The sequence below is a fragment of the Bombyx mandarina genome, chromosome 24 (genome assembly GCF_030267445.1).
Source record: "Bombyx mandarina strain Sakado chromosome 24, ASM3026744v2".
NCBI lineage: Eukaryota > Metazoa > Arthropoda > Insecta > Lepidoptera > Bombycidae > Bombyx > Bombyx mandarina.
Window position 1 is genome coordinate 11,443,868 of NC_143230.1, and position 16,944 is coordinate 11,460,811.

Genomic DNA, 16,944 nt, shown 5'->3' on the forward strand with positions numbered 1-16,944 from the left:
CTTCCTTTTGGTCGACCAAAACAAATCCAAGTTGAAACTTCAGGCTGCAGAAGCTGTGAAGGTTTTGGATTATCTGGGCTGGCATGTCAATTTCCATTATATAGGGTGCTCAGTCGCTCGGTCGCTCGGTCGCGGAGATATTGCGTGCGAAGTCGAGTGCTAGCTTACCTACACGACTTAATCTTGTTTCACCAAGACGAATAAACGTTTTTGTTCGCATAGCATGCTCGGTCGCAGAGACCTTGCGTACATAGGGAAGTCAAATGTTAACGTACCTACGCGACTTTCTCTTGGTCCTTGAAGACAAATACACCTTTTTGCTTCCACAGCATGCTCGGTCGCGGAGGCATTGCGTGCAAAATCGAAGTGCTAGCTTACTTACACGACATGATCTTGTTTCACCAAGACAAATAAACGTTTTTGCTCCCATAGCATGCTCGGTCGCGAAGACCTTACGTACATGGGGAAGTCAAATGTTAACCTACCTACGCGACTTTTTCTTGGTCCATGAAGACAAATACACCTTTTTTGCTTGCATAGCATGCTCGGTCGCGGAAACATTGCGTGCAAAGGGATGTTGAGTGTTATCCCACCTACGCAAATCCCACCAGGTCCATCAAAAGAAGTCCAAGTTGAGTCTTCAGGCCACATAAGCTGTAAAGCTCTTGGATTATTTGGGCTGCCAAGTCAGCCTTACAAAAAATCAATTAGTACACTGGTTCAAGAGATGACATGTCTGGGGATTCGATGGAAAATTGCGAGAAATGAAGTGGCCACTCAACAACATCCTAGCTCAAACTCTGACGGAATTACATCAATCTATGCTAACTTGCAAATTTTCTTGCGAAGTTTCAAGGAAAGGGGTAAAAAACAGGCCATCCTGCATGTGTTAACAATTAAATGCAGTGCTGACGCGGAGCCACATGTTAGACATTGCCGATACACAAAACCAACCATTTCCTGGCAACGGAAGCTTCGGACATGTGTAGGGGTTACAAATGCAGTGCTGACGCGGAGCCACATGTCAAACATTGCCGAGACCCAAAACCAACCATTTCCTGGCAACGGAAGCTTCGGACATGGGTAGGGGTTACAATTAGACAAAATATTAACGTCCTGTCTATGGTCAGCTCAACAACAGAAACGGCTCACCCACAAAAGAGCTATTTACAATGGTAGTGACAATCAAAATGAATTTGAAAGTATTTCACTAACGTTGACCTTTCGATTTTTAAACCTAAGCAATAAGTTCAAGATAACTGTCAGCTAATAATCTCTCGGGGAGATACAACATCATAGCCGACAGGCTATCACGAGGAAATCAACCTGCGAAATGGCACTTTTTACCACAAGTGACCACAAAAGTTTTTCGAAAGTGGGGTCATCCAGATATAAACCCATTCGCCGACCAAGATTGGATACCTTCAGCAGACCGTAGAGGATGCAACTAGCATGGAGAATTACTCCTCTCAACCTTCTCCCCAAAGTACTGACTCACTTCAAGTGTCTAGGGAACCTACCTGGTAGTGTTCCCAGACTGAGCGAAAGCATTTGGGTTTCCAAGCCCTCAGATCCCGAACGCTAGATAACTCGCACGAAATCCAAAACCTGCCTCCTCCACAGGTTAAACATTAACCCTGAAAGCTTAGAAAGGGGGGGGGGGAGGTTGTACAAATAATAGACTGGTCTAAACAGGAGAAGATTTATTGAAAATTAGCTGGTGTCAATCCACTTTGTCAGCATACTTACCAGCAACTAGAAGATGGTGCATATGGTGCTACAGTTTTAAAATTGATCCTAAGTCTGCAGATGTTGCCAAATTCTTTCTTCTTTTCCAAAAAAGAAAATTTTGCCTATAAAACAATCCTTCTGCATTATAAAGCAGCGCTGTCGACTTTCTGTGGGCGAAATACATGTAGGACAGCAAACATTCTCAAGCTCTCTAATAAAAATTGCTATTTTAAAAAAGCCATCGGAATGGCTAAACAAAATTCAACTACTTATTACAATTTTACTAAGTGTAGTCCCATTCACATGAGATCCGAGAATAGTTCTAAACTGGTTTTCTTCAAACCCAGCCACCACATCACGCCTCAATGTAGCTTGAAGGACACCAACAACCATGTTGCTGGCTACGGGACGTAGAGTTAATGACCTTACTTTGCTCAACATTTCTAAAGACAGTTTCTTTGATAACAGAGAAAAACATCTTTCTGATACCAGTCTTTGGGTCTAAAATTGAAATCCATTTTCGTTAATAATCTGCATAAGTGCTTTCTAAACATGAAACTAAAGACATGCCCGGTAAGATTCGTAAGGACTTTTTTCTAACTATGTGTTGTCACAAAAGCGGCATCCCGTACTGTAATTGGAAACTGGTCTTCGTTCAACCTTACGAGGTAATGGCATCAACGCATCTCTAAGAAGTTGTAGATCAGCAGTAGCCTCTGAGATGGATTGATAATGAACCAATGGACGAAATACTTTCTAGAGGCAATTGCAAATCATCCAAACGTTTACAATAAATATTGCCGAATAATAGAGCTTCGTAAAAATCCTCACGATTCTTTTTTTCAACACATTTACTTCTACATGATGTATATACATCATTTATACAATTTATACATTTTCTTGTATATAAAAGATAAAATGTTTATTACAAACTTATAAATATTTTTTATTATTGAATTAACATGGAAGTTAACAACTGTTTTTTCGATTTAATAATTATATAAATTATGAACATTATCATTGCGCTTCATAATTTTATTATGGCTTTACCTATTTCATCATAGCGTTGTGCTTAATAATTTGACCAGCAGATAACAAACACGTCTTCATAATACAATGCTGTATGTTTTCCAAAGGCACATCAATATTACGGTTTTACATAACAATAAAACCGATATTATGTGCCGAGAAGGAAAACATACAGCATTGCAGGAAGTTCTTCCTGGTGAAGACTATGAAGATCAAAGATGGCTGCGCTCCCTTTATACTTGCTGGCAGCACCTAGCGGCTAAAGATGGAACTAAATTGACTGTCTATGGTTGGACATAGACAAGGAATCTAAGCTAAGTACACACTGCTTCTTCATAATACAATGCTGTATGTTTTCCTTCTCGGCACATAATATCGGTTTTATTGTTATGTAAAACCGTAATACTAAGTGTAATTCCGCTACTTGACGATACTGAGCGCTAGGGTCGCTTTATTCGGATACGCCATCAAGCAACCTCAAATATTTACTATTGTTTTTTGTTTCTTTTCACTTTTGACATATGACTGGCATGACTTCAATCTTTGTTACAAATTCTATAATCGTATTGGCTATATTCCCTTTGCTTTTCATAAACCTAATTCTTAAAAAAAAAAACACATTTCAAAATATTTCAAAAGTTTTGTCGTTAACTAACAGTACGAATTCCCAAATAATAACATACAATGGAATCAGAAGATTGGTGTGCCGTGCTAATTGATAATATCGATAATTTCTTCAAGACACTTGATGGTAATTGAAACAAATGTTTTCAGATAAACAAGGAATATATTACAAAGTTCTTTTTTAATTCTGCCAAATGCTTGTAGATAAAATTGAAAAAGAACAGCAACAATTAAAGGCTAGCCGAATGAAAACTGAACTAGAGATGAAATTAGCCCAAGAAATGAAAATACACGTAAGTACAGTTTTATTGCTTTTTGTACTTTTTTTTTTCAGTTTTGACATTATTTTTTTATTGTTTAGATTGGTGGACGAGCTCACAGCCCACCTGGCGTTAAGTGGTTACTGGAGCCCATAGACATCTACGACGTAAATGCGCCACCCACCTTGAGATACAAGTTCTAAGGTCTCAAGTATAGTGACAACGGCTGCCCTGCCCTTTAAACCGAAACGCATTACTGCTTCATGGCAGAGATAGATAGGGTGGTCAAGGGGTTCTACCACCAGTAAATAGCACTTACATAATATAAACAATTGAAAAGGTATACAAGAAAATAAAAACGCTAGTATTGGTCCTATCTCGTTGAATCCATATCTATAATTGCTTAGCCTTTTTCTTACGTAATCATTGGCAGCCTATAGCTTATTCTAACTACCAACAGACAGGTAGATGAGCCCACAGGTTCAATCTTAGAGAATTGTTAACACTAGCTAGCGTGAGCAGTGCTTCACTGAATCTATCACTGGATCGAAATGAGAACTCACTAAGAAGATTCAGCGACAAACTCAATTGGTTGTGATTTCGTTTTGTCACTAATTACTATATGCTATGGTAATATATGGTATGATTATTGTTCTATACTCTTGGTATATACTGTGTTACTTATAATTTTTTGTATTCAAGTTTAAATAAAACAATATTCTCATGTTGTATTTGTTATTTTAGCTGTTCTACACACACTCATCGCTTTTAATTATTATTCTCATAATCCTCTCGCAGGTCTGCTGGAAGAGATTTCTTAAAGAAATAAGCAGTGCCTTTGTACATAATTTTCCTATTACTCTACACTATGTCTTCTTTTTTGTGTGTACATAAATATATTTCAGAATGAATTGAGCGAACGTCTAGCAGAGCTGTCCCGGCGTTCAGGAGAGCTTGATAATGTTTGTGCCAGCCTTCAATCTTGTCTCACCATAGCCGATAGCGATAAAAACAGACTGGAAAATGCTAAGTAAATATTTTAAATTATTATTAACTATCACTAACAAAGAGCTGTGGAGGATCACCAAGCAGACACCAATGGAGAAGGAGATCCTTACGCGGAAGTGGCATTGGATTGGTCACATATTGAGAATGCTCGATACCCACCTATCAAAGAGAACACTGACCTGGAAAGTGTCTGGCAAACGGAAGAGAGGCCGCCCCAGAACAACTTGGCGTAGCTCGGTAGAGCAGGAGCTAGTTGTCGTGAGCATGACGTGGGAGGAGCTAGAACAGACTGCCCAAGACCGATGTAAATGGAAGGGTTTGATTCGAGCCCTACACCCCAGCAGAGGGTAATAGGAAAGAATGATGATGATTATTATTAACTTCATTATGAGAGAACTGTAAGCAGCAGGTTGGCTCTGTCCCTGGCATTGCTGACGTCCATGAGCGACGGTAACCACTCACCATCAGGTGGGCCGTATATAAGTTTGCCTACAAGGGAACAAAAAATTTTTTTCAAAGTTTTCAACAACTGCTGTAAAGATGAGGTTCATGTTGGCCACTTGTAAGTACGTCACACTGTGGTATATACATGTCTGCAGAACAAGATCGGTTGATGTCAAAACTGTGATAAGTCACCATCAAGGCCATACACCCTTGCCTTTGAAAAAATATTAGAAAAAAATAATCCATAAACAGGTGAACAAGCTTATAGCCTAGCTGATGTCAAGTGGTTTCTCGGACCGATAGCTCATTAACCATGTAAATGCCACCACCCACTTTGTGACATGAGTTTGAAGTATGTGTTTTTTTTTTAGTACAACAGCTATACCCTTGAAATGAGAACACATTACTGCACCGTAGTAGAAATAGGCAGGTTGATGGTTCTCCCTTGTACAATTCAGAAGATGCAATACCACCAGTAATTGCAAATTTCTTTTTAATTTGATTTTATACTAACAAAATTTTTGTGGAAGTAATCTTTTTTTTTTTATTGCTTAGATGGGTGGACGAGCTCACAGTCCACCTGGTGTTAAGTGGTTACTGGAGCCCATAGACATCTACAACGTAAATGCGCCACCCACCTTGAGATTAAGTTCTAAGGTCTCAATTATAGTTACAACGGCTGCCCCACCCCTCAAACCGAAACGCATTACTGCTTCACGGCAGAAATAGACAGGGTGGTGGTACCTACCCGCGCGGGCTCACAAGAGGTCCTACCACCAGTAAAAATACTGGGTTAAAAATACTGTGATACTGGGTTAAGTAAAGACCGGCATAGTAGTGTTGCTTAATAACAATGCACCGGAGTGTTATCATTTAGGTCACTGTGACTTCTTAACATCCGTCTCATTTTCAGAGAAACATATCAACTAGTGAAAGAGTTGACAGGTGTCAGACTGGACTTCAGTGCACCCCCAAATCTTGCCAAAGGATGTATCCTTTTCATATAATTATTTGACCAATATCATCTTAACGGTTTCTGCTCCAAAGCTATTCTGTTAATGAGATCTAGCAGTCTACATAAAGCAGACACAAATATTGTTGAAACACCAACCGCACGTCGTGATGTATGATGAGCTCCAGTGAGCACTGAGCACTAAAATAAAATTAAACTTTTTTTTTTCTTTTTTTTTTTTTCTTAGATGTGTGGACGAGCTCACAGCCCACCTGATATTAAGTGGTTACTGGAGCCCATAGACATCTACGACGTAAATGCGCCACCCACCTTGAGATATAAGTTCTAAGGTCTCAGTATAGTTACAACGGCTGCCCCACCCTTCAAACCGAAACGCATTACTGCTTCACGGCAGAAATAGGCGGGGCGGTGGTACCTACCCGTGCGGACTCACAAGAGGTCCTGGTGGAAGGTGTAAATAGTTCGCTTGTATGTACTTACAGCTAAATTAATCCTTTGCTTATTTGTTCTGAATAAATAAATAATAGTTTAAAAAAAAAACTAAGAAAATACGCTTTTATAGAAAATCCAAGTAAAAAATAGAAAAAAAATTCGCACATTTGAATTAAAAATAGTGTAAGAAAAAATATTTTATTGTAAAAAAGCGTGTGGTGCTTTTCAGGATATTATCAAAATAACCCTTCTACTCATATCTGTTTATAAAATATTTATAACTACTTATACCATGCACCCTACGTTTTTTCTACAATAATAATTTTTTTCTTACACTATTTTTAATTCAAATTTGTGAGTTTTTTTTTCTCTTTTTTACTTAGATTTTCTATAAAAGCGTATTTTCTTAGTTTTTTTAAACTATTACATATTTATTTTTCAATTTTTAGTTGAATTTCATTATTTTTTTAAATATCGTTTTGTCATCGGTCCTCAATAACTATACCAAATTTCGAGTTAATCCGACGTTTTGTAGGGGTCAAAATCATGTTCAAAGATTCCGTTACATACTAACATACATACGTCTGAAGCTATAAAAGCGTATTAAAAAAAGCGGCTCACAAGTTGCGATTTGTCGACCACTGGCCTAATTAGAGTAATTGACGGATAGTGATATGAAAATTTCTTTAGCGATGTTCAGATATAAAAAATGAGTCTCGTAAGGTTTTGCAACCTTTCGAAGTGGACTCTGCCGACAGCAATGCCCTGTGGAACCTCATACAAAGCGTCTCCGGGGACTGGAGTGACAAGGAGAACAAACCAAGGAACTGAATAAAGCTTATAATAAAAATTGTGTATCATTCATTATGTCAACCATTCCAAATATAAGAGTCAAGCTACTTTTCTTCATATGTATATGTTGGAGCTAATGCTCTTGTTAACACAAGACACTGGGACCTTAGATAAGAAATATCTGACTTCAATATTTCACTGGTGGTAGGACCTCTTGTGAGTCCGCGCGGGTAAGTACCCCCGCCCCGCCTATTTCTGCCGTGAAGCAGTAATGCGTTTCGGTTTGAAGGGCGGGGCAGCCGTTGTAACTATACTGAGACCTTAGAACTTATATCTCAAGGTGAGTGGTGCATCTACGTTGTAGAGGTCTATGGGCTCCAGTAACCACTTAACTCCAGGTGGGCTCTGAGCTCGTCTACCCATCTAAGCAATAAAAAAAAAATGAAAATTTTATTGACGACTGGGTCATTAACATGAACAATGCTAAAGAAATCAGTGTAACTATAAAAGTAATTATTTATTGACGAAAGTCTAAGACTGGGATGTAATGTACATGTGATAAGATGAAATGACAAAGAGGTTGGTTAGAGAGTTTTAAATATGAATGTGAAAGGCTTTAGAGGGAGAGGTAGACCTAAGAAAAAATGGATGGATTGCGTGAGAGACGATGGAGTGAGCGAAGAAATTGTATATTATTATGATAGAGGAGTTTGGAACTTTGGAAGGAGAATATATGTTGCGCTGACCCCAGGTGACCGGAAGAAGGGCAGGAGAATGATGATAGGTGTAAGATTGAGACAACGAAATGGAGTGAATGTGTAGGTATGTACAATCACTCGGGTTGAGGAATGAGGAGTAATGTAGAATGTGGATGTCTGGATGATTCGATTACATTAGAAAAAGTAGTTTTTTTATGGCAAATGTTACTAGCTCACGAATCAACTCGAGGTATAAGCCAAGAGTATGTCATAAGCATACCTTTTTAGCGTCAATTTTTCCTTTTCATTTACGAATTAATATCTATTACAACACAGTGGCAGCACTATGTTTAAAATATATTTTTCAGAAATCAATTATAAAAAATAATAATAATTATTCAGCAATTTTTTGTTTTGCGGACCATTTGGCCCCTTTGTGAGTAGCGCTCGAGGCATGATGCTCCCCCGCGCTACGCAACTGCATTGGAGGTCGGCATTCACACACTGGTAAACTTATACCCATAGAGTTAGTATATGAATATTTTTTTATTGTAACCTTCGATATTGTTACCCGTCATGTTACTATTGCTAAATGATACTTGAGTTTCTTGAACTCCTTAAGCTCTGCTAACCGATATTCTACACTCGGACAGTCACCTCGTTTGTCTACAAAAATCACTACAAAATTTCTCATTTTAAATTTTAATATGGCTGTAATTAATTCTCATTCTCTAATAATCTGATTTCTAATAATATTTTATCTAATTTTATTGTGCAGTGTTTTGAATAAAACTACTTAATTTACCTAAAGATATTAAAAGATTTAATAACACTAAATTCAGGCTCCAACATTTGCGTGTAACGAAACCAGTTTGTCAAGTAAATGTTAATGTCATAAATTCGTATGGTTTTGACATTTTCGCTCACATGTGATGTTGTTTAATATAAGTTTTTATCGAATTCAAGACTTATTTAGGTGTTAATTAATAGAAAGCATGGTGGTTAATGAAGATTCTCAGTTAGACATATTTGTCGGTAGTACGATTGGTTCTTTCAAGCGTAAGTAGATTAACGATAACATCTTCGTGTAGGTAATTCGTTCGAAAAGATTATTTCAAATTATTCTTCATAAAACTGTTATATTAATCAAACAAAGCAAAAGCAACGCTCATTACGAGCAGTTCTTTCATGTTTTTAATTATTCTGTTACATGAATTCATACATAAATCATAATTCGTAAAGTAATTGCAAGTTTTTCGTCAATGGATTTTTTCCCTTCAACTATTCGCTGTTAGCCCACCTAACACTGGCGCTAGAAAGAGCAGTGCTTCGCAGAATGTACCACTAAAATGAATTAACTGTGTGTCTATTTCGTTTGATAGATGTAAAATATTACACGGACAACACGAAAAACAACAAGAAATGCATAGAAAACTTGATCGACGTTAAATCCTTACAGAAAGGTGAAGGTATAACCTGCATGGAATGGGGTAACAAAGAACAAACTGAAATTTTGATTGGAAAGAAAAACCAACAGGTAATAAATGTCGTAGTATGGTGTAGTATTTTGTCTGGTTTCTGCGAGTTGTAGATAACGTAAATCTAATAAATAAATGCACATCTGAAAATGGTCAAGTCAATGGTCATGGTCTCTTTACTGAGAGTATAGTGATGTAGTGAGACATTACACTTTTTAGTATTCAAAACTTTATCATTATAATGTTTCTGATGATTCTCATATCTTACAATTTGGATGGTCATGGATAACCAAATTAATGTAGTTTTAATTGTCCTAAAGAATATTCATTTTTTATTTATTGATTAGATGGGTGGACGAGCTTACAGCACACCTGGTGTTAAGTGGTTACTGGAGCCGATAGACATATATAACGTAAATGCGCCACCCACCTTGAGATATATTTTCTAAGGTCTCAAGTATAATTACAAAAGGTGCCCCACCCTTCTAACTGAAACGCATTACTGCTTCATGGCATAAATGTTTTGTATATGATGATCACTTTGTTTGTGAAACTTAATAAATAATAATTAATGAATAATAAGTGCAGCTGTATTTTCTATACTGTCATTTCATTTCGTTTCCAGATTCAAGTTTACCACACTTTACAAGGAAACAAGTGTATTTATACAGCCGACTATGCAGAAGGACATGTCGTAGGTCTGGGGAAAGTGAACAATACATTGTTATCGGCGGTGTCCAGTGGCACCGTCAGAGTATGGGGCGATGATGCGAATGAAGATATTTTCACTGGCGGGAAGCTGGATAGGATGAGGGTCTGCAGTGATGATACATTATTTGCTACAGGTATGTCTTGTATTTAGTTTCAATGGGGAAGGATTGTATTATATACTAGCTGAGTCCATGAGCATTGTTACCCCGGTTATTGTCGTACAGCGAGTGACGCGGCGGGGCAAAGCTAGTTTCAAAAAAGTAGCCTAAGTCACTCCTTATCTCATCAGCTACCTATCAGTGAAAGTCCAATCAAAATCGGTTCGACCAAACCAGAGATTAGCCAGAACAAACAGACAGACAAAAATTGTTAAAAATGTTATCTTGGTGTATGTACCATATATATATTCATATGCATGTAGTAAAGAGTGGTTATTTCAATATTAGAAACAGACATTCCAATTTTATTTGATATGTATTGATTAGGTGTACAGCATTGTTGTGTTATTTATATTAAGCAATGGCAGATCTAGGTGTGATCTTATGAGTAAAAACAAAAAATGGTGTATACGAATCGAAATTAAAATGGCCAGTCTAAAAAGCAAATAAGATAGGGCATATTTTTTTTTATTGCTTATATGGGTAGCCGTGCTCACAGCCCACCTGGTGTTAAACAGTTACCGGAGCTCATAGACATCTACAACGTTAATGCACCCACCTTGAGAAATGAGTTCTGAGGTCTCAGTATAGTTACAGTGGCTGCCCCGCTCTTCAAACCGCATTACTGCTGCACGGCAGAAATAGGCAGGGTGGTGGTACCTACCCGCGCGGACTCACAAGAGGTCCTACTACCACTAATTACGTAAATTACAATTTTGCGGGTTTGATTTTTATCACACGATGTTATCCTTATCGTGGAAGTCAATCGTGAACATTTGTTAAGTATGTATTTCATTAGAAACATTGGTACTTGCTTGTGGGATTCGAACACCGGTGCATCGCTACATACGAATGCACCGGACGTCTTATCCTTTAGACCACGACGACTACTAGGATCCCGAGAAGCTACGTCCAGCGGCTTTGTTTTATTAACTGTTTAGTATCTGTGAAAGTGCACAAATGTGGAAAAATTAAACAAAGCCGCTGGACGTTACTTCTCGGGATCTTTCAAAAACTCCAGTGAAAATTTTTCAGTAAATGACCACCATTTTACTGAGATTATATTTCATCCCATATCATCTCATCTCACTTCATTTAATTTCATCACAGTTGATTAATGTCTCAAATTAATCATCTTCATTTCATTTCATTCCACTCCATATTATCACTTTTCATAAAAATGAAAATATAAATTAAAATAAGACGTGACTTAAAGGTCTTAGTTACCAGATCATAAAATCCCTTAAAAAAAAAAAGAAGTTTTATTGTACATTCGCGCATGTTCCAGGCGGCGAAGAAAACGATTTGAAAGTTTGGCGCGTCGGCGAGTCCCAGCCAACGTTCTCTGCCAAGAACTTGGCCCACGATTGGCTCCAACTACGCCAGCCGGTCTGGGTGACCGACCTGGTATTCGTCCCCGGGGAGGGGGGTAGGGTGGTGGCGGTCTGCTCTCGACACGGCTACGTGAGGTACGCGCCTTTCTGCTCCTTTCCTTTTTTTAAATATGGCAATTTTTTCTGCGACGCCATTGTTGCCAGTGTCGGGCTTATTTTTTAAATATGGTGGCAATTGTCTTCTTGCGACGCCATTGTTGTCAGTGTCGGCTTATTTTTAATAAACACATAAGTTATTCTATTATATTGAGAAGTGAAGTTTATTTGGTTTAATAGACATTTTTGGCTTAACACGCGACATTTATATTCGTAATTAAAGGTCCGCTTTATTTGCTATCAGCATCAACAGTTCGATGTTTTTAATCATTCAAATAGATGAAGAAGTTTTTTTTTATGATATATTTTCTAAATGTTTAAGCTTTAAACGGCTTTCCTGTAAATTTGCAAAAATGTGGCTTAAACCAGATAGTCTTTCAACCCTCGATATTATGATGAATGATATGAGGCGAAATAAGATGAAGTTAGACATTTTGGCGGGAACGCGATGAGTGAAGTTGTCTGTGATTTGTTTTATTTTGTCTATTTAGTGTTTCGTCAGGTTTAAATGTGTAATAACGGTGGTTTATTAACTGTTTACTGTATCTGTGAAAGTGGACGAATGTGGGAAAATGAAACAAAGCCGCTGGACGTAGCTTCTCGGGATCCTCCCCAAAAAGGAATTTGAATTTGAGTAGGCAAAAAAAACAAAACAATACGCCCAAAAATAATCTTTACAAAGCTATCTGTTATCTATGGGCGAAACTATGGATAGGCCGGTTTTGCATCAAAATTTATTATGTCTATATCTATAAAAATGAACTGTTGTTCGTTAGTCTCGCTAAAATTCGACAACGGCTGGACCGATTTGGCTAATTTTGGTCTTAAATTATTTGTGAAAGTCCAGATAAGGTTTAAAAGGTAGATAAATATGATAATGCTCGGAATTAAATAAAAATAATAATTTTGTTTTTCCTGTGATGTGTCCCCCGTCGGACGGATTCCTTTTGTTTGTTTTAAGTTTATTTTATACTATACCAGTAAACCCACAATTATAATTTTCAAATCGGTTCAGTAGTTTCGGAGCCTATTCAATACAAACAAACAAACAAATCTTTCCTCTTTATAATATTAGTATAGACAAAAGCTTAGGTATTTTATCTATCGATTGAGGCACTACGAACTCTGCCGGGTCAGCTAGTTTTAAATAAATTAAGCTAAGCATATAAGCTTGAATATAAAAAATTTTGGGTGCTTCTCCACTTTTGCGTTGATGGCCTCAATTAAGCCAGAGTCCGCGTTATCGCAGTCCGATAAGTCGCGTCCGTTGTCCGCAGATTGTACGACACTCGCTCGCAAAGGAGGCCGGTTCAGAACGTGACCTTCGATCTGGCGGCCACTTGCATCGCGCCCAGCATCAGCACGCGGTAATGGAGACACCGGATTCCTTTTTTTTTTGCTTAGATGTGTGGACGAGCTCACAGTCTCACCTGGTGTTAAATGGTTACTGGAGCCCATAGACATTTACAACTTAAATGCGCCACACACCTTGAGATGTAAGTTCTAAGGTCTCAGTATAGTTACAACGGCTGCCCCACCCTTCAAACCGAAACGCATTACTGCTTCACGGCAGAAATAGGCGGGGTGGTGGTACCTACCCCTGCGGGCTCACAAGACAATAATTATTACCAGTATTAATTATTTACTAATTAATCTTCTTTTTCTTTTTCTCCACCTTATCCCACTAAGTGGGGTCGGCACAGCAAATTTTTCTCCTCCATTCTCTTCTATCAGCCGTCATCTCAACACTCACTCCTCTCTCTCTCATATCGTCATTCACACACTCCATCCATGTCTTCTTCGGTCGACCTCTTCCCCCTCTACCTCGCACTACCATTTCCATACATCTCCTAGTCTCACGCATCTTCTCTCTACGCATCACATCGATTTTTCACATTAAAAGTGTACAATTTCCAAAAATATTCGGAATTGAGTTAATATTCGGAATCATTTGGTATCACCAGTATTTTTCTCATAAATACTGTCAAAAGAGCGTAGTTTACTTTTAGTTTTTTATTTTAGTTTACCTGTATTTTGATTACTATTAACAACATTAATACATAATTTTATCTTACTTTAAAAGACAGATAAAGTATTATAATTGGTAAAAAATAAAAAATAAACGTTGCCAAGATGATGATTAAATATTAAAAATATCATCAAATGTTAAACCTTTAAAACACTCTCCTGTAAAATTTTGTTAGTTTTGATATTATACACGGTTTTAATGCGAGAAGACGATATGTCCATACCACGCTAACTTCTTTATTTGGTGGTGCCTCACAAGAGGTCCTACCACCACATTTTTTTTAATTTTTTTTATTGCCCTTGTAGGCAGACGAGCATACGGCCCACCTGATGGTGAGAGGTTACTGTCGCCCATGGACTTCAGCAATGCATGCTTTTTTTTTCTACCTAAGCTGATAGTCTTGAGAGGCTATTTCAGCGGTATCTTAACTAGTAGGTGAGCTCACGGGGCTCAAACCGGGTGCGTTGCTAATACTGACCCTAGCAAGAGCCGTGCTTCGCAGAATCTACCACCGGATCGGAAACGCGACCCACTGAGAAGATCCGGCGAGAAACTCAGTGGGCTTCAGCAATGCCAAAATAATGCCACATACTCCTGACTGGCACATTTCAGTCTGGCGTTGGTGGGGTTCGCCCGGGGACAGCTCCGGCAGGTTGAGCTACGGCGGGGGCGCCCCGACAAGGGGTACAAGGGGGGCGCGGGGGCGGTGACGGGCGCGGGGGCGGGGGGCGGCCGCGTGCTCAGTACCTCCCTGGACAGACATCTGTACGTGCACCGATACAGCGACAAGGAACTCGTTCATAAGGTACCGTCGGGGATAATGCTCACGGCTGCTCATGGTCCCCTACCATTAGATCACTTTTTACTGGTGGTAGGACGTCTTGTGCAGAAGCAATAACGCGTTTCGGTTCGAAGGGCGGGGCAGCCGTTGTAACTGTAAAAACTGAGATGTAAGAACTCATATCTCAAGGTGGGTAGCGGCATTTACGTTGTAGATGTCTATGGGCTCCGGTAACCACTTATAACCGGGTGGGCCAATAAAAACGAAGAGACTGTACCCTACTTTATAGTGTTAATTTTTCATATATTTATGTGTGTATACCCTCATAGCAATCGAGAATGTCTTAATTTAGAATTTAAGAATGATTTAAGAAGGTACTTGCAAACCTATCGCTGTCTCTTTCGCACGCGCCCGCATCTCGGTCGCGGTGACGTCACAAATGCCATTTGCGTCACGGTGGCAAGTGCTCCATTCGTCATATACCTTGTTTGTTACGAATCAGTTTGGTGGTTGGTCAATTATTATTATAGTTTTCGCCCATGGACATCAGCAATGCCAGTGTCAGAGCCAAGCCGCCGCCTACCGTTAAGTACTCGCCACAAGCCTCGTTTGAAGAAGGACATGTCATAGATAAATAAATGAAAAATTTTAAGGAGCTCACAGTAAAATTCCGGGTCATAGATCGTTTGTGTGCTGTCCTAACTAGCTACCCTCACGATCCTGCCAAAATTGACCTATACGCCGCCCTGCCTATTCCTGCCGTGAAGCAGTAATGCGTTTCGGTTTGAAAGGTGGGTAGTCGTTGTACTGTAAAACTAGGGTGAGTGGCGGCATTTACGTTTTAGATATCTATGGGCTTCGATGACCATTTAACATAAGTTGGGCCGTGAGCTCGTCCACCCATTTAAGCTATAAGTGAAAATTTAGCTACATTAGCTACACCACATACAATTTAGCTTCAGTCCCAGTGGATTTTCTAACGATACTACCGTCACATCTCTCCCGCAGCAATATTTAACATCGAAGCCGTCTTGTATCCTGGTGCAGACAGAGACGGAAACTCCTCTGAGGAAGGCGAAGAGCGAGAGGGAAGTCGATGACGTCACTGAACCCGCTGACGACATGGACGCCATCTTCGAGACAATGGAGACTGTTGGGTGAGGAATCATACTCCCGTCGCTTGTGTAGCTTTCTCAAGGTCGTAGCTCACCTTGAGGCTGGTGATAGGACCTCTTGTGAGTCCGCGCGGGTAGGTACCACCATCCTGCCTATTTCTGCCGTGAAGCAGTAATGCATTTCGGTTTGAAGGGTGGGGTAGCCGTTGTACTGTTAAAATGAGACCTTACAACTCATGTCTCAAGGGTGAATGGCGACGTTTGCGTTATAGATGTCTATGGGCTTCGGTAACCACTTAGCACCAGGTGGGCCGTGAGCTCGTCCACCTATCTAAGCAATAAATAATATCGGAAACGCGATCCACTGAGAAGATCCGACGAGAAACTCAATGGGCTTTGTCTTTGGGTTAATTTACTCGTCGAGTCCTTCGTCGTAAGCGACGGGTTCGCCGAAGACGGTGACCGGTATCATAAGTACTGTTACGCGCTGGGGTTCGGTATAAATAAAACTTCCATCGAAGTACAAATTAAAACTGTATTAAAAACTCAGAACACTTAAAAATTGTAAAGTGTGCTCCACTTTAAAATTCTCAATTCACTTCTTCTGCTTCGCTTCAGGTGATCCGTTCGCTGTTTCGCTTCGAGTAGTTCCGATCACTGACTGATTGCGTACCATCTCTGCAACGCTTTAATAGTCGATACGACATCCCTAGAATTATCGAGAATATTCCACAAAAGTCGAGTATTGTGTGTTTCCGCTATATGACAATAGATGGCGTTGTACTTCTCGAGCGTTCTAAGTGCTACTAGATTCATCGGCGTTACTCTTAACATGAAATTTCAGTGTCCCTATAGTTGAAATTAAGCAACCGATTAAATATAGAAGTTCTGTATTTACAGGGACCCCGGACCGGTCAGCAAGAGACCAAAACCCTCGCTTGAGGGCAGCACGGAGGTGGTGGAAGACACGGACGCGGCCATAGCGAAGCTCCTCCGCAGCACGGAGAAGACCAGGAAGAGGAGGGAACAGCGGAAACGGGAGAAGAAAAAGAAGAGTGTCTTTCATAACGCCTGATAAAATAAATATTTTCGAAAAAAAAAAACGTGTTATTTTTTTCTAACTTCAATAGTGCACAGTGCTCGACGAATAAATTAACTCCCAGACACAGCCCACTGAGTTTCTCGCCGGAT

The 16,944-nt window shown here is 39.4% G+C and overlaps 2 protein-coding genes across 2 annotated transcripts; both read left to right on the forward strand.

Moving 5' to 3' along the window:
• The first annotated feature begins 3,357 nt into the window (after nt 1–3,357).
• LOC114248488 (uncharacterized) lies at nt 3,358–7,351 on the forward strand. Its single transcript, XM_028181740.2, has 5 exons — nt 3,358–3,511; nt 3,589–3,677; nt 4,550–4,674; nt 6,010–6,086; nt 7,202–7,351. Exons 1-5 carry the CDS (start codon nt 3,445–3,447, stop codon nt 7,330–7,332), a joined length of 489 nt encoding a protein of 162 aa, XP_028037541.2. The 5' UTR covers nt 3,358–3,444; the 3' UTR covers nt 7,333–7,351.
• A 1,550-nt stretch (nt 7,352–8,901) lies between these two features.
• Nucleotides 8,902–16,856, forward strand: l(2)k09848 (WD repeat domain 74 lethal (2) k09848). The gene is made up of 8 exons (XM_028181694.2): nt 8,902–9,050; nt 9,374–9,528; nt 10,095–10,314; nt 11,627–11,807; nt 13,106–13,195; nt 14,470–14,662; nt 15,647–15,795; nt 16,654–16,856. The coding sequence occupies exons 1-8, from the start codon at nt 8,987–8,989 to the stop codon at nt 16,826–16,828; spliced, it is 1,227 nt and encodes a 408-aa protein (XP_028037495.2). The 5' UTR covers nt 8,902–8,986; the 3' UTR covers nt 16,829–16,856.
• Nucleotides 16,857–16,944: the final 88 nt, after the last annotated feature.

Bases quoted from the DNA above. Each gene is read 5' to 3' on its own strand.
- LOC114248488 (XM_028181740.2), top strand. From the start codon at position 3,445: ATGGAATCAGAAGATTGGTGTGCCGTGCTAATTGATAATATCGATAAT. The intron at 4,675-6,009 runs GTAAATATTTTA...TCTCATTTTCAG, and splicing joins AACAGACTGGAAAATGCTAA to AGAAACATATCAACTAGTGA. The intron at 6,087-7,201 runs GTATCCTTTTCA...AGCGATGTTCAG, and splicing joins CCCAAATCTTGCCAAAGGAT to ATATAAAAAATGAGTCTCGT.